At 46.3% G+C, this 27,658-nt stretch overlaps 2 protein-coding genes across 2 annotated transcripts in view; one reads left to right on the top strand and one right to left on the bottom strand.

The window, feature by feature from the left end:
* Window positions 1-27,658, top strand: part of LOC149331763 (membrane metallo-endopeptidase-like 1) — a 607,819-nt gene that overhangs the window by 76,578 nt on the left and 503,583 nt on the right. The gene's annotated exons all lie outside the window — the stretch shown is intronic.
* Window positions 6,634-13,605, bottom strand: LOC149331765 (kell blood group glycoprotein homolog). The gene is made up of 4 exons (XM_089555563.1): window positions 13,470-13,605; window positions 11,720-11,949; window positions 8,444-8,587; window positions 6,634-6,984 (listed from the first exon to the last, which is right to left on the bottom strand). Exons 1-4 carry the CDS (start codon window positions 13,603-13,605, stop codon window positions 6,634-6,636), a joined length of 861 nt encoding a protein of 286 aa, XP_089411689.1.

The following is a 27,658-nucleotide window of genomic DNA, read 5'->3' on the forward strand; positions in this document are numbered from 1 at the left end:
GTTTATCATACAAATGTCATAGAGTTCTCATACAAATCACATAAAATTATCATTCAAATGTCATTCATTTCTGTGAAATCATACAGTCATCATTGAGATATCATAGAATATCATACGAATTGCATAGATTGTATGATATTCTATGGTATCTCTATGATGACTGTATGATTTCACAGAAATGAATGACATTTGAATGATAATTTTATGTGATTTGTATGATAAGTCTATGACATTTGTATGATAAACTGTATGAGTTTATTGCCTCATAAAACTTTTTTCAGTAGGGTTGGGATGCAGTTTTTATCACTACAGTAAATACTTTGAATATATTGAGTGCAAGCTTAATTCCTTTATTTTTTTCGGAGGGTAATTTGCTTTACTAAATATAATGCTTGCATTATGGTTTTATCATTAGTGCTCGTATTACATTATGTTTTATTAATTATAAGGTCATTCTCCAGTTTGCCGGTCTCTCACTGGGAGTTTGTGTATCATATTCTTCATCAACTTCCATTCCGGCGGAGTGAACACATCAGCTTCGCTGGCCACTTAGAGTAGTACGCCCTTGACACCGCCGAACATCCCGCCGAACATTGGCATTCGCAGTAAGGAAGTAGCCCCAAGTGCCCTCAGTAAATTATTCATGCGAAAGCCTTTAATGCCTCATGCTGTCGTCCGCCCGGTAACAAAGCGTGTCACACGCGTTTAACTCGGGAACTAAAAAAGATAAAAGAAAACCAATGGATGCTTCAGTTATAGGAGGAAAAAATGAACCTAGAAGCCAAGTTTGATGACTGTAGATCAATTAATTACTTATAGGCCAGAATGTCGAAATTGCGTCGAAATAGCGCGGACGTCGATATAGCCACGGGAACGGCGTGACGTCACATCCACTGGAAGTCGGGACGGCATAGTGAATATTGCCGCAGACTGGTCGAAAAAACGTCGGAATTGTGTCAAATTAGATAGAAAAATGTGTAATTAAGCGTAATTAACACGTAAGAACCCCGAACAATGTATAATTTGGGTGTCGATATAGCCACGAGAGCGGTGTGGCGTCACATCCGACGGAAGTTGTCACGGCATAGGGAAAATTGTCACAGAATGGTCGGAAGAACGTCAGATTTGTTTCAAATTAGATGGAAAAATGTGTAATTAAGCGCAATTACCACTTCTGATCCCTGAAATATGTATAATTTTGGTATCGATAGAGCCATGGGAACGGTGTGACGTCACATCCACCGGAAGTCGTCACTGCATAGCGTCCTCGGCTTTCGCCTCTCAACACTTTAGTTGCCAAAATGTCTTCGCAATTTTCTTGCCCGCGTTTCACTTGACGGCGATAATATCTTCATTTCTTCTTCGCTCCCTGTGTGTCCTTCCTTCCCTAGTTATTTCATATCTCTTCAATATGCAAGAAGCCCAGGGAGCATGAAGGATCCGTCTTGTGCCTGAATTTATAGGAATAGAACCAGGGACATTTCCGGTTTCAAGGGGACACTAAAGAATATGGTCTTACTAAGAAAGGCGGATGCATTCTTTTCTTTGAAATTTGCCTATAAAAGTTTGTTTCCGCGGGGAAATGTGGCTGCGTCGCTGACAAAACTGCAAATGAAGGTCCCGAAGCCTTTATCCATTTAAAACGCCAGCAAAAAATGAACTGCCACGGCGTCATATCTATGACGTCTTTGCAGTCCGACCATTCAGATGTGCCACTTGGCAAGCGCTGGTTGAGTATAGATATGGATGTGGGTGCTGCAAAATAAACGTTGTGAGTGGCGCTGTGTGCCGTTCTCTTGTCTTGTGTGTGTGTGTGTGGTTTTGGCACCTTAACCTTGCAATTAATTACCAACTAGCCCAGCCAGAAGTTCTCTTAGGGAGTAAACCGACAACCGAATGTCAAAGAGCAGTGGTCACGGCGGCAAGACGCAAGTACGGGCCACCTCCATTCCCCATTGTTTCATTGGGGCTCTCGGCTGCATCCTGTGCATTCGCATCTCATCTGAACACACGCGTGTTGTCGGAATAGGCCCAGGGAGTAAGAAACGAACTACGTGGAGTATATATCGAGGGCAGCCGCAGACTGCCGGGCAAACTGCTGATCTCGCTAAACACGGAAAAATCTGCAACGAGGACACCAGCGTGTGGCCCTCGGTATTTAATTTAACATCACATTTGCGTGAAACACGATACACGCGCATTTGTCATCAAACGGCGCAATATGCAGCCGATTCATCATCATCATCATCAGCAGCAGCCTGGCTGCACCCACTGTACGGCAAAGACCTCTTCCATGTCTCTTCAATTAACCCTGTCCTCTGCCAGCTGTGGCCACCGTATCCCTGCGAACTTCTTAATCTCATCCGCCCACCTGACTTTCTGCCGCCGTGCTACGCGTGTTTATTGACTAACTACTCAGTATAAAACAGTGCAGAAAACCCAAGTGATTGCAGTGCGGTGGTAGTTGGGATTTATACTTTCGAGAATTCCTCCCTTCGCGTTGAAAGCGGGAGCCAATGAGGGTACGTTGCGCCGGACAGTAGTCTACCGACTGCCGGGAATAGCTGTCGGTGTCGGCAGGGGATGCATGCCTGAAATTGAGGAACGTGCATTACATGGTTGAAAGTTTTCCTCGCGGAAGGCACTGCTTTGAGTGCCGACGCCGTACGTACTGCGTGCTTGATGACCCGCGCTGCGAAACCTATGAGCCAGAATAGAGGAGATGGTGTGCGCGAATGCGCGTGTTTGTATGAAAGTGCACTAAAAATTAAAAAAACAAGCACTTCGCAATCTCGTAACGCCCGCAGCCTGCAAAAAGAAACCAGTTCGACGGCTGAAGTAAGAACCAAATTGCTTCACCGGCACACACAGCGCGAGTGCCGTTCATAGCTTGCGCTTCTGAACTACCTGCATACAATGGCTACACGCACCGTTAGTTGACAGGATGCGAGGGGAATGATTAATTTAAAGCGAAAGCCTTTCTCATGCTCGTGGTGTCCGTCCATGGTCGCGGTGTCCGTCCGTGCGCTGGAATCGTGCCAACTGTGGCCTCTACTCCGCGCAGCGGCGCAACCTCCTCCCCTCCTTAGCAACCGGCGCACCGGTGGGGGCCGCAGCTGTGCATAGCAACCGTGACGTCACACAGCAGCGGTAGAACGAGCACGCGCGCGTCGGCGGTGGCCGCTGCAATGCCGCTCCTTCGCCACACGTCTCGTTGCAGTCGAGTGAGTGAGACGCATGGCTTCGAAGGGGTCCAGTGATTCCGCTCCAAGCGGTTCGGGGAAGCGGCAGTTGGTTGACTACAAGGCTTTCTCCAAGCACACTATAGAATTTCCAAAGTGTGTTCGGTAATTTTTTGTGTTGGGGACTACCCTCTCTTTCCGTTGTGTGTTTTACTCTGTTCTGATTACGAGACATGGCATTGATGGCTGTGGTCGCGGCGCTATTTTCCTCGTATTTCGACGACAACTGCAAATCGAGAGGGCAAAATCTATGTCCTACATTTTTTGGAGAAAAATTTTCACTACACAAATATTATAAGGTACTGTTATGGATATACTAACGGTAATGGTTCATTCTTGCGATCTGTAGCAGAAACTTTGTTTTTAAGTTTTTCCGTCACTGGCATCGAGAAGTTAAGATTAGCTTATAAAGCGAATAGGGAACGTTCATGATAGCAAAAACGTTAATAGCAAAAAAAATCGAAGCCTGCTAATAGAAGATATACGGGTATATTATGGTGAAATATTACAATATATACAAAAGTAATGTTCATAAACTCTTTCCCATTGACACTGTCCTTGTACAAAATTATTGTTCTCCCGTAAAGATCACAAATATGTCACTCGACGCCGCTGTAGGAATTTTGCAGTGGTGATACCATGCGTCCCTCTCACTGACAGGGGCGACAGTACGTTGACCATGCCACAAACGCCCCTAAAAATCGCAAATGACTACTCAAAAACGTTCTTTGTCTTGGTTAACGGAAGGTCTTACGTGTTTTGCAATAAAAAAGGAAAGGGTAAAGAAAATTCCAGCAAAAATTAATGAGCGAAAAAAAGACGTGTCAGCGAAGTAGTATGCAATGAAGACCCTGTGCCGCTGAAGGTTCCCTTTAACGTTAACGCGCCATACCCTTAAGGTGGAGCTTATGTGTCTCCAGACTTCTGTTTCTGCGAAAACATTAAGGTTTATCAACGCAAGTAGCCCATTTATGCGCATAAAGTAATTGCTAACTGTGTTCTTGAATACCTGCCCAAGCTGCACACGGAAAGTGTACGAATGATAAGGATGCGCCCGCCAATTGTAATGTAGGTGATTGGTCGCCGAGCGAGAGAACATGTCTTAAAGTAACAGGTGTTGCGAATAGTCTCTCAGGAAACAAAGCCGCTGATGTGACTTCAATCGTCGAGGCTGGGTTCTCAACTAGCCAGCGCGAAACGAATACTCTTCGCCAGAAACCCGATTCTCTAAGTACGTTCTCAGGATTGTTCTCCATTGTTAGCAACAAATGTTCACACTGGACTGCGATCCGCTGCTGTTCATGGAGGATATTTCGGATTACTGGAGATTGCTAGAAACGCATGAGGGAAGCAGCCGGTTTTAGGGGGCGCCACTGCCGATCTTGTACTTAATTTTATATAGGGTTCTACAGCAGCAGCCACCCAGCCAAAGGGGCCTGTATAAGCTGGGTTGGTTGGTTTATGGGGTTTAACGTCCCAAAGCGACTAAGGCTATGAGAGACGCCGTAGTGGAGGGCTCCGGAAATTTCGACCACCTGGGGTTCTTTAACGTGCACTGACATCGCACAGTACACGGGCCTCGAATTTCTCCTCCAAAGAAATTCAACCGCCGCGGCCGGGATCGAACCCGCGTCTTTCGGGCCAGCAGCCGAGCACCATAGCCACTGAGCCACCGCGGCGGCTGCCGCTGGCGCACTAGGCATCTTCAAGGTGCAGCTATATGCAAGAGGGCACGGAGGCGAAGCACCACTACGTACCTAGTGGGTCCTGAGATGGGAACGCTGCCATGAAGAATCCGGCGACTACAAGGCAGACGCAAAGGGCTAAAAAGAACTAACGATGAACGCAATCTGCCACCAACAATAATTCTGTCTGAAAAGAAAGAACCTTTACAAAGAAAGGTTTTTGAGGCGGAAGCTTCACCTCGAGACCTCGGGCTTCAATTGCGGACCATGCAAATTTTACCTCCAGCTTAGTTAGAGGTCAAACCATGAAAAAGAGAAAAGGTAAAGGAATCAATATCTACGACTGGGAGTCGAACCCGTGGCTACACGAATAGATCTCCTTTAAGGGCCGCTCAGCGAGACCAATAGGCTATCGCCGCAGCCAACACGCCTCTCGTCAGACTGAACCACTCTCTCGCGCTCTGGAATGGAGAGCATCGTCTTCGTCACCTTCCATCTTCTCCGTCCCGCGGCACTGCCTGCTCACCGTCGTCTTCTGCGTAGCACAAATCCGTGCTTTCGCTCAGATTCCAGTGTAGTATTCTCTGTAGATTTTTTACCTAAAGTGAGAGTTCACTGCGTCATTTGCGTCAGAATATTAATTTCAGATATATCCCAAAATGAAGGGGTTGGGTAGGAAAGCTGTATGTTAGGATTTCCTGCGACTCTATGAAGCTTTGAGATTGCCAGGTCAACAGATGGCGCTGGTGTAAGCGCGGAGCTAGCGGCTACTTTAGCCACAGGCGAGGACCACAGCAAAAGAAGCAAAGCGCACAGTCTGGCATCGTCACCGCCATCTGTCAGTTTTGATATACATGCCTGGTGTCTCTTGTGCGCATCCGCCTTCTATCGACATTAATTCCACTGCCGGTTGATCTCGCGATTCTTGCGCCACACAGCGCGTTAAACATGTGAACACAACTTAGATTTGAGAGTGGAGCTGACTATAGCACGCAACTGAACTACAGTGGCAGCTGTAAGTGGACGCGCGTGAAGTTTAGAAAGGTAAGAGGGACGCCAAAGAAAACCATGGGGTCTGCGATCAGTTCGGGTACTTTACTTAGTACCGTGTTTTACCTATGCTAGAATTTGGCAGGCCAGACATGCAAGTACATTCGCACGACACTTGTACAGATGAAGGAAACAGATTACAAAAATTATGACCATAACTTTCCCTAAACTAACGCATCCTCATGCTCAGCCTTCATATATGGCGGTAAGCACTGAAAAATTTGATGATGCTCGTCCAGGCTGCCGTTTAAAGGTTCTTGGAATGCTTCCTTCAAAGCTTTGGTATCTATGGACGATTGCTTTGCACCTTTGTCAATAATGAAAATAAAAGAAGTTAGTATTCATAACTCGACTTGCTTATACTTTTATTTTGCGAAAACCTTCGGATGCGTCAGCTTTAGTTTCTTTTTTAATATTACCTTACCCAAGTGAAAAACACTCTTGAAAGCTTAGGGGTAAATTGTAATCAATAAATATCACATCTTACAAGCACATTACAAACGTCATTATTAGAAAGTACCGAAAACTATACTAAAAGAATGAAGATTAATCCGTTTTTACTTTAACGATAAAAATGCAGAAAAAGCAATTCGTTTATGTAATTTTCGACTACAATTAACTCGGGTCGCTACGGCGTTTGTTCCAGTCTCGAGACTCTACCAGAAGCTGCATTTCTTAACGGGGTTCATCGGGTCACCCCGTTTACAAGAGAACGCCTCGGCGAACTGGGGCATGTTTCTCAGGGGCACAATGCAGCGCGACCGGCTGTGCCAGTATCGGCCACCGGGCGTGCGCCGAGTTCCTGGAACTGTGGTGCACCGCTTGAGACAGTACGCAACAAAGAAAATCTGCTCGGCGGTGAGGTCGATGTCAGGCAAGGTCTCGCTGCGCTCGGCGTCCGGAAGTCTCAGATAGGCGGCGTAAGCTATCTGGATGCCCACGTAGTCAACGAACCCTTCCGAGTCGGTCCTCGAGTCCAGAGTTCTAGCCCTTGATTCAGATTCAGCCTGCACGTTGAAATTAAATTCTGCAAGCACTGACAGCGAGGACCACACCTGCCAGCGCACAACATCCTGATGGCAGTTATGTCATAAGAACAAAGCATTGATCGGCTTCGTTGACTCAAAGCATCAACACAGCGGCCGCACGCACAGACGCTCAGAGGCGACAGAAAGGCAAGCTGACAGTTGTGTCCTAATACTTGCCCAGAACCGATACTGAGCGTTGAGCAATTTTTTATTTTCATTGCAGACAAGAAGCTCCCAGCACGCAGCTGGAAAAATCCTGGGCGCCTGCTTGCATATGAACATTGAAGTACAGCGTACAGAGTAGAGTCTGCGATCTTTAGTCGTGCTCTATATTGCACAGTGGTCGAAAGTCTCGACGATGGCCGAGTCGCTAGCGAAGCTGATAGCTCCGCTTTATGGCACGTGGGTCGAGTCTGCGCATATAATAATTAGCCCATGAGTAGATAGAGCAAACGTTATAGTCAAGACTGACGTGGTGCAATGCGCAGTAGAGAAAATAGAGGACCGCGTAAACCACAAGATCTATCCACCTCAGTGAGTTTTTGTTCGCCCTGCAGACTTCGTCGCCGATATAACGTGTCATTCATGGCACTGACAAATGCTGAACTCACTCACTCCAGCTAATAACACGCCAAAGCACTTCAACTCTGTGGTGCGTTCGCGAGTGCCGCCTTTGAACTTATTCCTTTTTAATGAAATATGGATTTAGGCTAGTGTAAGCTATAATTAAATACAACTTGAAGAAGAAAACAATGCAATCTTAAGCATAAAAACATTGCACCGATATTTATTACGTGGGGGAAGAGACCAGTGATGAAAGAATTTGATAGTAAGACACCGCTTCGACTGTTGCTACCTGTTTTTTAGCGAACGCTACATTGGCAACGAACTTGCGATTTCGCTGTGGCAGTGCTCCGAGGAAGCACAGAGACCAACCTTGAGCCGTTGCATAGCAACCGCCCCAGCTGGCGGACACCGCGCGCTCGCCGCGCGCTCGCCGCGCCATCTGCCATGACGTCACACCGCGCGCCTCGCCGCGGAGCCGCCGCCGCCGTTTTTTATGACGTCACACCGCTTGCCTTGCCGTTGCGCTCGCCTCCGCTCGCTTCGCCAGCTGTATCGCATGCCTGAGAACATGGCGGCGGATTGAAAAGGAGAGCTCGCGTGCGCCGCAACCACAGTTGAGGCGGCAGTATGGACGGCGACTTAGCTTTCTCTACGTATATCCTGCATAGCCGAGCTAAGCCATTGCCAATTTGTTTCCATCGCCTTTTGAGCCACTGCAACATTTTCAATAAATAAAAAACAACTTCTACACCTTTTTGTGTCTGGAAAGTAACTGCTATGCTGCGTTTTGATGTAAAATGGCTTTGGCGTCTCCTCCCTCAACACATTATCTTAAACGCGCGCGCGTTGAACGTCCAGGCTGGTTACGTACCTGAATGTAAGACGATCGCAGGCACAGCAATTTCGATGTGTACAGCTGCTTCGTCGGAGTGTTCTCCAAGTTGACTGGTTTAAATCGGGTGTTCACTAGTATGTTATACGCGTCAAAGGCGTGCATCAGTTCATGGCCGGCAATCTGCGAACGTCGCAGAATGAACAGCCAATCAGACACCTACCTCGAAAACGAAAAGAAACAGAGGCTGCCATGTGATCAAATGCTAGCATTATCATTATCATCACCATCATCAGACTGACTACGCCCACTGCAGGGAAAAGGCCTCTCCCATGTCTCTCCAATGAACCCTGTCCTTCGCCAGTTGCGGCCACCGTATTCCCGCAAATTTCTTAATCTCATCCACCCACCTAACTTTCTGCCACCCCGTGCTACGCTTGCCTTCTCTTGGAATCGACTCCCTTACTCTTAAGGACCAGCGGTTATCTTGCCATTGCATTACATGCCCTGCCTAAGCCCACTTCCTTTTGATTTCGACTAGGATGTCATTAACCCGAGTCATTAAATGCTAGATAAACGATATAATGACCGCCTATCACAACACGGATCATTATTTACAGCGTTCAATCTCGCCGAAGGGCAGTTGAGGTACGTGTATCTGAGATCCCTACTGAAAGTTTCCACAAGGCGAGCCCCATAATTCCATAATTTCCATATGAATTATATGGAACCAGCATGAAGTGTACACTGTCGTTATACACTTTATAGAAAGCACGTATCGAAACTAAAACGGACTCCATATGAGGTCGTGCACATGTTATAGAAGTTCAATAGAAATTTTATGAAAAACTTAGACTTCATACAGAATGCATATGAATGTCTATATATTGCTCCATATCATATTGACTCTATATTCTCATTATTCCATATGAGTAAGTCGCATTAATATTTCAGAAGGGATGCTGGTTGCAGTAATGTTAGCGTCAAAGAAATTAGGTCTCAGGGCCCCGCTTTCTGTGAGTGGCGATGATGGAAACAATGTCAAGCGAAAGTTAACGGGACACAAGGAGCATTTTCGAAGAGAGGCATCCTTTAAGAAACAAAGAAACTGTGACATTGTGACATACTATCTGTGCCAGAAGTAACCAGGCTGCTGTGACTGAGGAAAAACCAGAATGGCAGCAGTGCCGCTCTCTATTCGCCATCCTTCGACACCAGGGAGAGTATCCTATGTGACGTGAACACGCGCCTACGCTATCCTTATCGGGCGATGATATCTCTTCGTAGCGGGAGAAGCGGTAAGACCAGCCTGGTTACATTTGGCAATAGCGATGCCATCTGTACGCCTACTAGCAGTTGTCGTTGCTCTTGCGCTGATACCACGCTTATACTATTCTGTACATGTAGAGGTGTATATAAAGTAATCAGAATGCGCGCCTGCGTGCTTTAAGGGTTGCTAGCGTTTCAGTCTCCTCGTCGTCACTAAAGTAGTAGCTGTTTTGAGCATATGCTATTGATCCGGCACAGCCGGAACATAACTTTGGAAGGCTCGGATGAAAAAAAATGGCTGAGGCTTAGCTTAGGTTAAGCCTAGTCAGATGCGAAGCATATTGTCGCCGAGTTGCATATCGAGCACGCCGCTTGGCTAGACGTTCTTCACGCTCTTCATCAGTCTCTGTAGCACGCCGCAAACTTTTGCTTCTCATTCCAACGAGCAGCCCTGTCTCCAGGAGGCATCTCTATCCCGTGTACGCCTAGCAGAGGCAGGCGCACCCCCTTGTATACCGCCGCTCCAGCATCACGTGTTCACTACAGCGCACCTAGCGGCAGAAGCAGGAAACACATTGGTCGCGACGCCTCGCGCGACGGCGCGAGCTGGGGCCTTGTTTCTCCTATGTCGTTACGTCACGCATCACGTGGTCCTCCTTGGTCGCGACGCCTCGCGCGACGGCGCGAGCTGGGCCCCCATTTCTCATCTGCTGTGACGTCACGCACCACGTGGTCATCCTTGGTCATGACGCCTCGCGCGACGGCGCGAGTTGGGCCCCCGTTTTTCATCTGCTGTGACGTCACGCATCACGTGGTATGACATGGAGGTCACGAAAGGTCAATGGTAACGACACCGCTGCGCTCGAGGAGCTGGGTTGGGCTATTTTAGTATGCTTCGCATAAAAGTGACATCGGATAATTGGCTTCGGGCTTCAACATTTTCTGCAAATGCACTGATGCACTGAAGACGCTTCTTCGATGGCCGCACATAATTTGTGTTGATGTCTTCCACACGCGCAAGCAACACTGTTGTAGAACAGCGAAAGACAGACGATGTTTCCCACAGCACAATGTTTCAATGTTTACGCAGAATTCATGGACAACAGAGATATTTTTTTCTCTTTCAACTGATTAGTGGTAGGCAATCTTCCGCATTTGAACGGCCCCACTGCTCTGAGCAACGATGCTAGCGCAGTTTCAGTCAGCGATTGTTCAAAACAACCTGCCCAGCTGCCAAGGATAACAACCAGAACGCCTACCACAGCGACCTCAAGCATGTGTAGACTTCACAACAGGCCTTTTAGTGCGAAAGCAAACATACGTTCACCAACACCGACCAAGAATCTTGACACCGTACGTACAGTCTGTGCCAGAAGTAACCAGGCTGCATGGTTTACTTCTCATTCGTATAGTAGAGCCCTCGTGGCTTCCCTAAAGATCAAAAAGTTCTTTGAAGGTGAGGACAAGGGTTCTTATTACCATACAGAGATTCTGAGCTTGAGAGCTGGCATAATAGCTTTAGTATACGACTGAGAACCAAACCATGCAGCCTGGTTACATTTGGCAAAGACTGTACGTACCACCTTGCGCCATTGCCTATGAACCAGGGCTACTGCCCGACCATACCCTAGTTACTACCCTACCCTAGGCAAGTTCGGGCAAGTTCGGAGGAGCGCTCGGGATGAGCAACTTGGGCCGCCCAAGCCCCACCGGTGGCAGCGGCTTCCATCGCAGGGCAGTGGCGCATCCCTTAACCGCTGTATCAAGAGTGGTATGAGGACTCCCAGGGACGTATGACTGTAAAATTGAGAATGACCAGTTTCGCTTATATGGGCATTATCTCATTACCGCCATCACTAATATCTCATTGCCTTAACGCGAAGCTTAAGTGTCTCGTCCAATATTTTTTAACTTTCGGATTGTTGCATTGCTGGTGCCGATTTCAGTTTTTTTTTTGTTTTTACGTTTTCTCATGGTTCTCTCGGGCTGTGCGGTCTGCTGTCAAGATCTGAATGCCTATGACATCACATGCACGTGCAAACGTACCTGTCCAATACCTGCATAGTTGACCGCTGCCGGAGCACCGGGGATGAACACCGGCGGCTGTAGCATGGCGCCCATGATGCGCACAAGTTTCCCTCGTTGTGCGTAGTAAGCGTTCACGATGGCTGGGTCGAAGTGAGTGCTGAAATCCTTCCAGTATGCGTTCACCGTCGAGATACGCAGCGCGACCAGGTAAGGAGCCGTGAAGTTCCCGCCAACATCCAGGAGGTCATCTGCACCCACGTCGACCATCAATTCATTCAACTGTAGATAACCTTAGAAACAAATGTTTTCTGTGTACATTAGTAAAACAAGAATGTAGCACGAATACAGAGCGGGAGTAGTGAATGTTTGGGTTGTTAGTCTCGCGTCTGTGTTGTTTTTGTTCGGAGAAGATCATAGCAGCGTTGAGGCCGATCGTTGTATCTCTATGCCCGAGCTACAGCCTAAGAATCCGTCGCTATCCATTAACTCAGTCCCAACCGATTGGTCTTAGTCAGCGCTAGAGCTATGGTGATCTCTTCCGCTGCCTGTGTTGTGTCTGTGTGCGCACTGACGCACCACTGATTTTCCTTCGGCGTTCGCTACTGTTACCGTCATCGCGCTTTCCTCCTTTCAGTATTTGGACGCGTTCACAAGAGATCATTACAAGTCAGTTAAAAACGGCTGGTAGCATATAACACCATCATCATCAACATCATCATCATCATCATCAGCCTGACTACACCCACTGCAGTACAAAGGCCTCCATGTCTTTCCTATTAACCCAGTCCTTTACGAGCTCGGCCAAAGTATACACGCAAACTTCTTAATCTCATCCGCCCACCTAACCTTCTGCCGCGCCCTGCTACGCTTGCCTTCTCTTGGAATCCAGACCGTTACCCTTAAGGATCAGCGGTTATCTTGCCTTCGCATTAAATTACGTCACACACATTATGTCTACTTGGCTTGTGGTCGCATTCACATAAGCTGACTCAGTGATGGCAGTGACAAAAGTGTTTCGCTGTCTCTATTCGTATTTTGGAAAGAAAATAATTCCAAATGGTGTGACACATTCGCGCGCTGTGCATTCTGCCTAGTCTTCTCCATAAAATAATACTACTATCAAACTAGCATTCACACTTTAGCTATGTGGCAGTAGTGACAGAAAGATGTGCGCTGCGTGTGTTGGCGTGGACTACGTTGTGGCATAAACACTGCACTAGAGCAATAAGCGTTGGCGTTGAACACATTGCTGCAGAAACGAGGCGCTGGAGCATACCCAAGGAGCACAGGTAATTGGCCCAATATTGCCAATGGATGGTTTCAATCTGGTCCATTGCAGGACGGCATTTGCCAATCATTTTCCAATACTGGTCCAATGATCTGTGTTGCTTGGAAAGGCCTCCGGCGCACATTGGAAAAATTAGTTTTGAAGATAAAAAAGTGGAAAAACCGGACAATCGCCCTTTAAGACACGTGGCTGTGGTGTCCACTTGAAAAAGCTCTGCTTTCGCACAATATTTCGTGCTTAGGAATGCTTAACCAGCCAATTTTTCCTTTTTGGCGGAGGAATGTGGAAGAGGCGTAATGTCGAAGTAAGCTGGTTGTACAAGCCCTAGTAGTTGATTTACTCAACGAAACTGTTAGTCGCCTGAAAATTGGGACAATCAGTAGAAGAATTCCTCCCGAGTAGAAGTACCTCAGCCATGGTTCAACGGATCAACGCAAAGCGTCACAGAAACAAAGGAGACGCGGGTCACAAGACACTCACGGAAGAAGCCTTCAAGTAGCGATTCCGTGCCGACTGCTTCCGGGAAGGCCAGCATAACCTTCAGCAGCTGGGCCTTCTCAAATATCGCGCACCACGTTTGGCCCTGGATCCACTCGGTGTCGTTGAGCTTCTCCATAAGTGTTCGCTTCACATTCCCAGCCAGCCGACTGAGGGAAGCCAGCGCTGAAGGCGGCAGGTCTGAGGTGGAGCAGGCCCGTAGAAGTGCCACAGAGAATGCGGCAGGTGTCATGCAAACAGAATAGGGAAATACGCAGCAGGGTTGCATCGTCACCGCCAGCTACCTTCAAAAATTTAAGGAAGTCCCAGTGCCGAATTTTGAAGTCAAGGTTTCCTAATTTTACTATATGCAGATGCAACTCAAGAAACAAGCGGCTTTTCCCCATCTAAGGACACACTTCCAGCCAATGGCGTCGGCCGATTCTCATGAGCCTGCTAGCGTGGCAATGCAGGATGGCGGATATCCCGGCCATGGGAGGAGGGGACTATCCCTTTCATCTGCCGCTTCCTGCATTGTCATGAGAATCGGTCATTGTCATGAGGATCGGCTCATGAGAATCGGCCTATGCCACTGGAAGGGGGTCCATTGGCGGGGAAAAGCCGCTTCATTCCTCAGTTGTGTCCGGCCATAGCTCTAGTATTCTATTATTTTGTGGCTAATCGCAAATATTCAACTCAGGCTATTAGCTGTGAAATGCAGTGTGGCTGTTTATTGCGATCAGTTATCGTCAAACGATAAGGATTGTCTCAAAAGGGATGCACAGTATTTGCTCTATGTTTACTCCACTCTATGGTCATGAACTAGACGAATTCGGTCTACCTAACAACGGTCGGACTCCGACTAGCTGCTGTAGCTCGTCGAGTTGGCCGTCATTGAAAGACAATCTGGAAAGAAAGGCCCAAAAACCTGAAGAAACCGTACGTGACCGTAACGTGACCGCACGTGGCAGTAACCATTACGACGATCGCCGAGGCTAACTCCAAACTCGAGTCAGTTACGTTTTCATCTGTCCTGCTTTTTGTGGCTAAATGGTAAAAAATGAAACCCAAAACCGTCATTTACTCGGAGTCGGACCTGTGTGCTACATGTTTGAGCCAAATTACTGCAGTCGGGAGCCGACCCTGCCAGACTAAGAAGAATGACAACCGCGATTCCGGCCTGAACTGAATAAGCGCTTTATATTAAGAGCAGCTTTACGTTCAAGCGGCCAGGCGACAGGCGTGTCATATCCAACAGTGCTGGACAAAAGCATTGTTGAGAGTGAAAACGTTTATGAGCGCAATTTCTTGTAAATTGTAAGATTTCACTATAACAATGAATATACTCGCAGATATCCCGTCATCGGGCTTGCGTTTTTCCTATTAACGCTTTTTCTACGGACAAAAACGATCTACGTTGGTTTTCTATCGGAATCTTAATTGCTCGACGCGATCGAAGCAAATACTATGAAAAAGATTTTGCTACATGTTGGATTAATGAACGATTACTTTCAATATTTTAATAGCAGTAGCTTACACGTTTCTAATATGTATTTTTCTCCAAAAATGTTGGAGATGCCAATTCGTGGGTCATTCATGTTCTTGAATGGCTCAAGTTCAGTACTACAAGTGACATTTTTTTGTTGCGAAAGCAACACTACGCTAGGTGTGAGCGATTTCGCGGAGCCCCGGAGAGCCCAACTGCGCATGCGCAAGGAGCTAGTGACGTCAGAGCAGCGCGGAGCCGCCGCCGGCACCTCCCCTGCGCGGGTGACTCAGAGGTGCCGTCGCCGCTGCGCCAGCAGTGCATTCTCCAGGAGGAGTGACGTCACACGGCGCACAGCTGCAGCGCTGGGGCCACCGCCGACTCCTCCGCTACGCGGGTGACTCAGAGGTGCTGCTGCGGTTGCGACTGCCGCGCCGCTGCTCTCGAGATTCTACTAGGGATGGCCATGGGTCAAACTACAGCCAATTTTCTTTACTTGCCTGGGGTTATAGGGATTCCAACTTTGCGCTTTCATATGCTATCAGTTCACTGGTGGAGACCATGTCATTATCTATCCTTTGCCTATCACTTCACACTGTTATACACTGAACTAAGCTAGGACATGATGGGGACTAGGCATGTAAAGCATACCACGTGACTGAGTTTAGCACCTCAAGCACCACAAGCAATCGGTCCAATATTGGGAATGAATGGATTCACTCTGGTCCTTTATAGGACAGGCCTTAGGCAATATGATTCCAATATTGGACCGATTACATGTGTTCCTTGAGACAGAACAAACCGCAACTCACAAAGCAGGATGAACAGGAGGGAAAAAAGCATCATGAACTACCGCGACGTTCGGTACATACTTCTGAAGGAACAGAGTATGTATTACCAACTAGCCCAACAAGTGTTGTTCGGTACATGCAACAAAATCCACACATTCTCCTAATTTCTCTGGAACAATAAAAGATCTTTTTCATACTAACAGGTGCTGAAGTAGCGCTGGGAGACAGCCAGGGGCATTACGCGGACGGTATTTTCGTAGCACAAATCCGTGACGGCGTCTTCGTGGTCGCGAAATATCCTCCGAGCCTCTGCGTTCATCAACTGGCTGTTGGAAAGCGGAAGGAGCTGGTGAAGGAGGCTCCAGGAAATCAGAAGCCGAGAATCATTGCGCGCCATGCGTTCTCGGTCTAGCAGCAGCATCACGACTGTCGTTGCGTTGTCTCGCACCAGAACGTTGTTCTTCGGTTTGAACCTGTTGGACGTGGCTTGCCCGATCTGGTGCACCCATTCATCTAGAAGAGGCCAACGCATGTGCTTTCATTAGTACTGAAAAACACTGGTCCTCTGGCCATAGTGAAGCAAACAGTTCATAGACAGCGATATTTCAAGGCAAACATGCACTAATGACGCAAGGACCAGCCCGCTGCGGTGGCTTGCAGGATAGGCCGCTCAGTTGCGGAGCCGGAGAACCTAGGTTTAATCCCAGATGCAGCGCCTGCATTTATTAGATGCTGGCTTTGAGCAAAAGGCGGCCATGTACTGCGCCATGCCTGTGCACTTGAAGAGATTCAGAGTGAACCAAATTGTTCCGGACTCCGCCACTACCTCGTCTGTGTTAGGAAAATTGCAAAATGGGTTTTCTGGGGAAGGAAATGGCGCAGTATCTGTCTCACATATACCGGTGGACACCTGAACCGCGCCGGAAGGAAAGGGATAAAAGAGAGACTGAGGGAAGAAAGAAAGGAAGAGGTGACGAAGTGGAGGGCTCCGGAATAATTTCGACCACCCGGGGATCTTCAACGTGCACTGACATCGCACAGCACACGGGCCCCTTTTTTGCGTTTCGCCTCAATCGAAACGCTGCCGCCGCGGTCTGGTTCGAGCCCGGGTACTGCGGCTCAGTAGGCGAGCGCCCTAACCACTCAGCCACCGCGGCGGGTGTCCGTCGTGGGCAATGTGTCGAGTCGGGTTGGCAACCCCGGAATTTGTAATTTGATCTCAAGGAACCACATCACCAGGACCCGGATCATCTTCATGCATCAAGTCCATCCGCACATTAACGATCACAGCCGAAGCTAAGCGAGGATGAAGTTTTTCTTAAAGGACAACTGCATAGGTTTTAGAAATCGACGGGCTTAAAGGGGTCGAATGTGTGAAACTTACAGATAAATCATGCAAAGTCATTTCGGGCTAGCATTTGAGATGTTGACGTAATCGCAGATTGAAACTAAGACGGCCATCATGCTTCTCCGCAGTGCGCAGCTACAAGTGGGGACTGCATCATGACGTCAACAAAGGTACCAGTTTATCTCCAACGCATAAACATTTGCTTTCAAGGAAAAAACAAACAAACAAATGCTACCGGAGACAAAGGCCACCGACCATTGTTTGGCAGCATCCAACTAGGTGCGGCAGCGCAAATTTGAAATTTTACCTTCCTTGACGGAACTTCTTCGCACTTCTCCGGTATTTTGAGGAGAATCCGATTATTTAATCGCCGATTACTTCACTATTTTAAATGTTGGCGGAAAAACACCTGGCCAATTCGTTACCTGCCCCCCATATAGATTTGAATCTTTGAATAGGGTAGAATTGCAAGTGGCTCAGGGCCCTTTAAACGTCAGTGAAAATGCACCCCTTTGCACTGTGCATAAATAAAAGATGCCTTCTCTAGACTAGTGTACTAGAATAACCAACATTCACCAAAACTAAGGAGGGCACAGGGGAATGTTTCGGCGTGCGTTTTGAGTGGTGTTGAACGATGAGAAATTAAATGTGTGGCTATTTTCTGGCTGCAAGATTGTTGCTTAAAGAGTAGAATAAGAACATACTTGCACCAAACGGAAACAAAAACAAATACTCCCCTACGCTTTCAGTGAGTGTTGGCTTGCTGAATACTTTATGTCATAAAGAACCGCTCGTTTCCTTACCCTTGTGTCCTCAGTAGCTTAACTATGGAATCGGTTCCGGCAGTATTGAGGCCGTAGGTAGCAAAACGGGTTCTCACACAGCTGTCGCCCTCATCGTTCGCTCACGTTCCACGTAACACTCGGGGAAATCTAGGACACTCTTTGTACGCTGCTATTAAAGAGGGTGGCGCTGGTCAACAGTCTCAAGGATAGGTACAACGCAATATAAATTATCAGGAAAGTAGAAAAATGAATAGCCACCACATTAGCTGAGCTCGTAGAGCCTCGTATGTGACATGCAGAGGTAGTGCTTCAGGATCCCATTTGGAGATTATGGTTTCTTTATTAAGGCGAAAGCCTTTAACGCCTCATTGTTGTCGACAGAAGGTTGTCAGCAGAGGTTTCACGCTTTTCGGTTGGTCGAAATGTTTATGACGACAGAGTGCACGGATTCACAGTAATGAGAATTACTGCGGATGCCTGACGCCCCCTTTTGGAGCACACGGCAACTAATAAAAATAGTAGTCGTCCGCTCCGACAGGGGACGTAAGGCGTCCGTGGGTGACCCCATTACATACGTCATTACTGCGAACAGACCCATGGATACAACCGAACTCATCGAAGCAGAGGGAGAGTCGTGCTAAAGAAACAGTCAAAGCCGGCAGTCAAAGTGTGTAGTTGTAAGGTGTAGTCAAAGTGTGTAGTCAAATAAAGCACTAGTACAGCACGAACAGTCTCGCAGTCAATGCCAAACAGTGCGCAAGGAAAGGCTTTCGCCTTGCAGCACTTTATAGAGCCAAAGTTCCCCTGAATTTTTTCTTCTGCTTTGAAATCAACAATCTTTGAGCCACAAAATCATTGCACAAATAATTTCCAACTGACCAACGCCACCAACTATAATAAACATAGCAACGTTATCGTATGCTTTCTTTGGGTTAGGTGACTGTAGGCTTTCTGATTACGAGTGTCATAACGTGCCCTCACTTTTCTAGGATTTTCTGCTCCTTTGGTTTAATGTTGCGAATATGCTTTTGGGATTGTTGCATGTCTGATATGAACATGCTGACTAGCCCCATAGGACTTTCAGCGTAGCTGGCTGCATTGGAGGCTCAAGACACCCTTACAGTTCACCCTGATTGCCGTATCACCGCGCACAAAGAGTCAACCTGCTGTATTGGTTTCTAACTAACATATCGTTGTTTAGAAACGAACTCCATCCAAATCTATGAACTGAATGTAAAACTGTCGATACCATTATCTGCGGCCCGATTTTGTCGGAGCAGAAGTGAGGATAAAGGACGTGTATTTGCAGTTCGCTCTACAATAGATATATTCGTTTGATGGTACATGGCACAGTATTTAGTTTAGCGTCTAAAAGCGATAAGTAGGCAATGAGGAATGCTTTTGCAGGGGTCCCGGATTAATTTTGATCACCCTGGGTTATTTAACATGCGCCTGACGTCACACAGCAAAATGGCGCTCTTGCGTTTCGACTTGAAAAGAAATTGCAGGTGCTACGACCTAAGTTTTGGAATTTCTTTAAGAGCCGAAACACTTCTTGTTTCCTAGCCACTTAATTTTCGTAAACTAAATTTCTTCAGGGGTTACCAATGGGTGTCATAATCGTACAAATTTCTAATGAAAGAAGAAAAAATTGAGGAGCGTTGAATGCCGTGCTCAACACAGAAAATTGTGTCAATATGATGCCTAACCAGAGATTTTACACGTCTCCTGGACTGAACTGATGAATTAAAAAAAGTTAAAGTTGGTAGATGTATACTGCATGTCGACGCCTGTAAAAGACCTGACATTAAAAGATCTCTTAAGGACCTAACGACTTTAAAAAGTGCCGAGTTAGATACCCCATCACTACGACGGAAACACTCTGATTTATCTCTGTTTGATAAACTTTATCATCACGATCGTTGGTACAATGATTTCTTTCAGTCGCGCCCCGTCGTTTTCCCTCGCCGAGATCGCCCTTACAAAGTCAAACGACTGGCACGTCACTCGGCTCATTACGCAAAATCATTCGTACCCAGAGCGATAGTTGACTGGAACGGCCTACCACCAGATATTCCTACTAAGTTCACGTCAATCAATTTCATCAAGTGTTGCGTGCTCGTTATCAGGTTGGGACGTCTCTGTGCTTTTCCCGCTTTGTTATTCTTGTTCAGGACTAGTCGAACATCTTTTGCCGTCTATTTCGGTACTGTTTTGAAAATTTTCTCGTTTAGTGTTACCTTTAGTATACTGATTCCCAGGTTTTCAATTTTTTTTTCACTTTATTCTCAACTTGTACAGTCTTGTTTTTGTGCGAACTTTTATCCCACTTCTAATATCGGCATTTGCGTATTTGCGGTGTTTTTTTACTGTTTGCTGCATTTTTTTTCTCAGAACTTGTCATTACTGTTTTGTGCCCCCCCCCCCCCCCTTCTTGTAATACCCTCTCCCAGAAAGCCTTTAGGGTTTGATTGTAAAACATTTTATTTGCCGGAAAGAGCTTGGTGCTACGAGGTCGCGTTAAGTGGTCGAGAGCACGCAGCCCTCGGCGACTTTGTCAGCCCACTCCACCGCCAGAACTTGCGTTGTGAGGTAAGAGCTAGCCAGCACGGTCTCCCACCGCTCGAGAGAAGGAGAGGTAACTAGATCACCCGGAGGTGGCTCTATTTTGCAATCCCATAGGATATGATTGTAGTTGGCTCATTGGCCGCAGCGTTTACAGTTCGGATTGTAATGATCAGGATAAATGTCGCCGAGGAGGGATGGGATGCGTATTGATCTCGCCTGTAGACGACGCCACGTAACCAGTTGTTCTTTAGCCAGGCTCTTATGTTGAGGGGCGAAACTTCTCTCTAGTTTAAAATGTTTGGTTAGATCATGACAGGTGGCCTTTAGGTTATTTGAATAAATAAATAAATAAATGACCTGCAGCGCACGTTAACAACGGAAAGTAATAAACCATGAACTAGAACGTACCATTTGAAACGAAACCCAGCGTGAAGATTCCAAGGATCCCCACAGTTCCAAGCGTGGGCCTGCTTCTAAGCTTCCCGAGAGTTCTAAAATGCTCCATCACTGCAGTAAAAGAAGCACGAGGGCGCCTTGTACTTTCAGAGACCGTGGCACTACACCAATGTGCGAAACAGTTCTGACAGGCTCTGGCTTACTGCGCCAGCAGGAAACAGAGGAAACGAACCGCACACCACTTCATATTTGCTCGCGACACCATGAGTGTACGTTAGAAAAACAAAGCGCGAAAAGTAACTTTGCAAAGTGCGCATGCATACACTTGCACACAGTTGTCAGTCAGACATCGAGGGCCGAATCCTGTGCGTGTATCTAAAGAGGCAGAGTTTGTCTGAACCTGATGAAACACACAAGGCCTCTAAATGACATCACACAACCTTAAAACGCTGCTCAGAAACATAGAAAAAGTGCGAAAAAATAAAACCCTGAAAAACCTTCCTTAGGTTTGAGCATGCGCGAAGAAGCCTCAAGGCTCAGAGTTGAGAACGCCGGTAATGCTCTGTCTATACTCCGAGAAGATATGCTCGCGCAGCTAAGGCGATGTAAGAGGCGCGTGCCAAAGCTTGAAAAACGCATTCTTGACGTGAACAAATACACATTGATCGTTGCTCTTTTGTAAGCTGGTCCATAATGTTGCAAATGCCACCTCCTAATTCTATCGATTGATGAGGCTTCTAATGTCGTGGAGAGCTGCGTTTTCACAGGTCACCCAACCGTCTATGTTTTTGATGTGTCAGATCCTGTTGACGAAATCAGTATGAATGTTGAATGTCAAACCCACTATTGGCTTTAGCGCAACAGACGGGGGCAGCAAGGACAACCCAACTCAGTGATGTAGTTTTCCTTGCTGTGACTCCCTCTGTGCAGCTGTAGGCGTGAATTATGGGTACGAATTCACCCAGCAAGGTTTCGTGCCAAGCAAGTAGAGTGGCTGTGCGTTCAACGATAGTTATCCTTGTTCAAGAGATTGTGTCATACGAAGATCTGCGACTCGGAATCAACATATTGGTTATCGCTTCCAGACCATTAAAAAAACTAGTCGATTATTTTAGAGCAACAAGCGCACCTCCTGTTTATTAAAAAGCAGTGATGGATCACTTACCCAAACATATAACTTTGGGTAAGTGAAGTACGCCAGAGCACTTAATTCGAGTAGGTTAACCACAGAGGAAGCAGCTTCATATTGATTAACTACAGCCGTCGATGAATACACTGAAGTTCAGCTATTAAACGCTACTAACTTGAAAAGTATTTCATTTTGGATCTCTGCCTAAACGTGCCAATCACCGGTAACCGATCGAGGAAACAGCGAGGGCCAATTGTCGCCATTGTGTGCCATTAACGATGAGTTGGCCTGTAATTAAGTCGCAAGGACAATGCGGACTGTTGCGGTGCACGAAGAGGTTTTCACTTTCGTCACAGTCACTTAAAAAGGTTAACGACCTGCAATGAAGGTTTCCACTGAAAATGCGGCACAGTGACTCCAGCGATAAAAAGCACGAACAAAATTACCCGTCAACGGTGCGGTCCTTGCTATTTCCTGGCTTCAAAAATGGCGCAGCATTGAACGCGCAGGCTCTCTGATGCTTGTCAGCCATCAATCTTCATTTGCCGCTAAAACACTGAACTGTTTCGGCAGGCGCCTTAATCCACTACCGCTAGAGGGCAAAGCCTACTCCTAAGCGGGAAAATAGTCTAGGGCTTGATGGCATGCTTTTATCCCGATAGGAATGCGCGCATTTCAGCAGCACTTTCCTCACAAGACTACAAGCCGACCTGCTGAGATTCTTGGTGCCAGTTCAGCATCGTAACAATGAAGACCATCTTATTCGTTGAAAGCCTACATCTCTTACATGGCCACGTGCAGCATGCACTGAATACACGAGATCATATGCTGGAGCTGATTGCCTACTCTATTTAGGTGAGCTTGCGAAAATGTGCACGTGAAGAATAGCAAGTACGGTACAGAACGACGAATATTGCTTTGAGAGAACACGGGGACTTTTAAGCGAAACCACTCTCAATCCATTTTTGTAGCGACTCCTGTGCGTTTAGCGCGCGACAGGTACAATCTTTGTCAAAAGTAAGCAGGCTGTACGTTTTCTTCTCAGTCGTATACTGAAGCTATTATGCCAGCCCTCAAGCTCCAAAACTTTGTATGGTAAGAAGAGCCCCTGTTCTCACCTTCAAATAACTTTTTTATCTTTAGGGAAGCCGTGAGGGCTCTGTTATACGAATGGGAAGCAAACCAAGGAGACTGGTTACTTTTGACAAAGACTGTACGTTTCCAACCAGTTCTTTCCGCTATTCTACTCTTGTCTGCACGACCTGTTCTGTCGAGGTTAGGAGCTTTTCGGCATAATTTACACGACTGCAAAAAACAACGCGGGTCTACCCACCGACCAGCTCCGCACGGATGATGCGTTCGACGATTGGCGCGGCGTCCAAGCTTGCGTCGTAAATCGCCAAATATTTCATGTAGAATTGGTTTAAGGTCTGCCCGCTGTACTGTTTGTGCGATGTCTCCATCCAATCCTTGTCCGCTGTGTTTAACGTAATCTGCGGCAGCGTAGAGGCTTCAAATCAGACGCCTATTCGAAGACTAACGTCTCCGTTAGCAGAAGAATAACAAATAGCAAAAGAAGATTACGGACCACGAGTAGCAGTGAACGCGACGGCATTGCCGTTTCCTGCGCAAAAAAAAAATCAAGCTCATTTCCTTGCTCGTTGGATGAAGCAGCTAAAGTGCCGTCGATGTCAAGAGAATAAAGCGAGGAAATAGAGAGCACCAGAACTTTGCAGCTGGGTTTGACCCTGAAGAAAACCCTGTGTTATAGCCAAAGCTGATGCTCTTATCGCATTAAACTGCCTATTTCATGCACAGTTCTCACAGACGAAGAATGTCAACTAGGAGAGCTTTGAATTGACATCTGATGAAGAATGCCTGCTATCACAATAGAATAAAAGCTAATGGTATGTTACTTCTGTTGAAAAGTTAGGGGCTGGAGTGTGCAGGACTAACTCGAAGTATCTACCACGTGTAAATTTGACGAAATGATGCCCTCATTGAAGTATGAGAAAATCCTGGAGGGAAAATGCTTGCGATAAGCATTATCACTTTTGCAGAAGTGGTCTGTTGCGTGCTTAGACAAGTTCTTGCGTAATAGTGACTTTATATTTTATATCTCTCTTCAGAAACATGCTATCGTTTTTTCGAAGGGCACCAATCAGATTGACCAAGTAATTCGTTTCTACCTGACAGCGATTTATGAAATGTTTAAAAGCTCCGATAGTAGCAAAGCTCATCTGTTTTTAATAGTGGCACTGAGCCATTTTTAAAACTTCAAAGCCGTGACACATGGCGGACGCAAAATTAACTACATGCGCTCGTCGCCAATTTCGGTAATCCTTACCCGCCTATCTACAGACGTTGTGCACAGATTCGACCCTAAGGCGTTGCCTCGTATGCTTGTCGTAAGGTGTTTGAACCAATGTTTTAAGCCCACAGTTTTGGTCAGGCGAAAGAAGCAGTTGCCGTCACCTTCCAGAGATTTAAAACACTGCGAATGCATACGAGCCCCATAGCGCGGCCATGAACGAAACCATTTGGCCTGTTTACTTTTGTGAAAGGCTGTACTTTCATCCGGCATATGCAAGCTAGTGTTATAACCAGTGGCTTGTACAACGACCATAAGGTCAAACAGCGCAGCGAAAGCTTTTAACTAAACCGATTGGTTGATAGTTTAATCGATTGATTCCCCAGCAGCCAACATTTTCAGGAATGTTTCACCTCTCAGGATAATTCATATACTTATTGGTTAACGTCAACTTACTCTGCATGCTGCCTCCGTCGCAGTTTATTCATGCGCCAACCCTCTATACAAGGAGGAGCTGCACACTGTAAATCCTGTCGAAATTCTCAAAGGTCCCAATCATCATTATGCCAATCATTAACTTAACCAGAAGCAACTCAAAGATCAACGCGCATCGAAGGTGAACCTTAGGCAACTGCTCCGACTAGGTTTGGTTTACTGGGGTTTAACGTCCCAAACCGACTGAGGCTATGAAGGGTGCCGTAGTGGAGGGCTCCGGAAATTTCGGCCACCTGGGGTTCTTTAACGTGCACTGACATCGCACAGAACACGGGCCTCTAGAATTCTGCCTCCATCGAATTTCAGCCGCCGCGGCTGGGATCAAACCCACGTCTTTCTTGCCAGCAGCCGAGCGCCGTAACCACTGACACCGCCTCCAATTAGGATCTCGTGCTATTGCGCCATTGACTGTTGGTAACTTGTTCACAGCGTGTGCGAGTTTAAAGTCTGTCGGTAAAGAACAGCACTTCGTGGCCCTTTTTCTCAAGAATATCAACTTCTCAAAATTCGTTAGGAATGAATTTTGATAAGCGCATCATTCCTAGTCTGAACACCTTATTACACTCTTCTCGCTTGCCAATCATCCATCGATGATAAAAGTTTTTTTTATTATGCAAACACCAATTAATAACTCTAGTTATTAGTGATCCTGTTGAAAAATATCGCCCAAAAGTGATTCCTCTAGCGATTCACATCTTCTAAGCACACGATAGCAATTGATATCCTACAAAGTAAGGCAATGCATCATATGTAATTAGAATGCGATGCTTTTTCAGTGTTCCCGGGGGTATAAAGGAGGATACGTACTTGTATTATCTTGTCCTTAGAGGGACCAATGATGGTGCCGAAATTGACGAAGGTCGGAAAGCCGTACACGAAGCTTAGGTATAGCAGCCGGCGCAAGATATCGAAGTTCGGGTCGTCCTCATTGCTGGAGATGTCGAGGCTGAGTTCGGACAGAAACTTTTTCACCGCATCCATCTGTACTCATACAACATTAAAAACGTGCGTGGTGTAAGCAGCGGCGAAAGTGAAGTTATTCTGCCGCTGTTTTGATTACCGCAAGCTTAAACACTTCAGTGTGAAGCATTCTTACATTAACGTTACCTTCGTCCTCCAGAACGGGTTTTTACATGCTAAGAAAATAATTCCCTGCTGCGCTTAATCTCTCGAACGAGAGTGTTATAAGCTCCGCAGATCATGGGAACGGAAGAAACAGATACCGCCGACACATTTGAACAATCAATCAATCAATCAATCAATCAATCAATCAATCAATCAATCAATCAATCAATCAAACGAATGGTTCGTCTCCACTCTGGTAACATTAGGCCCGATGGTCTTAAGAAGTATCAATCAATAATCAATCAATCAATCAATCAATCAATCAATCAATCAAACGAATGGTTCGGCTCCACTCTGGTAACATTAGGCCCGGTGGTCTTAAGAACTTGGGTTTTCAATATTGTGTGTTACAATATTCTTTACATTTATTTATCCCGAGGTACGACCGTCATTGATAAACTTTTTCCTCAGGTCTGAGAGCCATTCCATTCATCGGCACGGTATTTATATAGTTACCTCCATTCATGTTTCTTGTATTCTAACGTATTAAAACATGCAAAAAATCCATTGCCTGTAAAATAATTTTGCCCTCGATATAAAACACTGTCTGAGCGACAGCAGCGTGGTCAATTTCTCACTGGTCAGTACAGTGGGCATGAGAATTATTGCACAGAATTGCTTATAAAACAGTCGACTTCAATCAATTTCATAGCATGAAGCAGTGAGTCATAGAATCGGCTTCTCGCGAAAGATTGTAATATTTATTGAGTGATCACCAGTTCTGCAGGCGCGATTGCTTTACAAACATACCTAGATATGACTGCTTTGGAAATTAACCTAGATTGACTTATTTCCTAGTGCAAGTCTTTGATAAGGTGAATTCTTTTTTTTTCTGCCTTTCTCAAACTTGGCGAAGTGATCGAACGAGTTTCTAGTGTGAAAGATCTGTGAACCATATTTGGTAAAAGTCTGACCAGCAAGGCTCAATGAAAATACATTACTATCGAAGAGATTAGAAACGTTGACCTCTTGAATTGTCTAAAAGGATGTCCTGTCAAGCATAGAAAGATCGTTTCATATCATGTCGACCTTAATGTACCCCTACCTCGGATCTGCTAGGGTCGGATGCGAGGTCGATGCACGCACGATACAGGCCTGCCGCTTTTTCCGCAGGTTTCTGGAATCTGGGTGGGATGTCCATGGTTGCCAGCATTCGTTTGATGGCTTTTTGTGTGAGTCTTTCCAGCTTAGAAAAGGAAAAGAGCAGCAGTAGTAATTAGCTGTCAAGATTACGTTTACTTAAGCTACGTTAGCTCATTAGTGGATGTCAATTGTTGGTACTTTTTCAGGTGAAGGTAGGTGCTTACTTGATAGCAACACAGCGAAAAAAACGACAACCAGAGGGGAGGACAAGACACAAAAGAACGCTGCTATAAGCCTGTACACAGCGGAGCGCGGTTTTTTGGAAGAATTCTTGGAACAATCTTTGTAGCAGTTTTCTTACTTGCCTGGTCTTTTGTCATGCGTGCTTCTTTCATTTCCTTTTCCTTTTTTTTTTGCAATCTGTATCTGACTATAGCTACTTGTACAGCTGAAGAGGTGATAACACCTTTCATATCTGTTAGTCCAAGATAGCTGGCACCGCAAAATGTGACGTGTGATGTGACTGTCTGGTTATATAAATGTGACTTGATGACAAATAAATCAGTTGATAGAAAAAAAGCGTTCTTCTGTGTTTTGTCCTCCTATGTGGTTGTCTTTTTTTGCGCTGTCTTCCTACCAAGTATGAATTACCAACTAGCCCAGCACCATGTTTTA

Source organism: Amblyomma mixtum, chromosome 8 (genome assembly GCF_055824585.1).
Source record: "Amblyomma mixtum isolate Tamu chromosome 8, ASM5582458v1, whole genome shotgun sequence".
NCBI lineage: Eukaryota > Metazoa > Arthropoda > Arachnida > Ixodida > Ixodidae > Amblyomma > Amblyomma mixtum.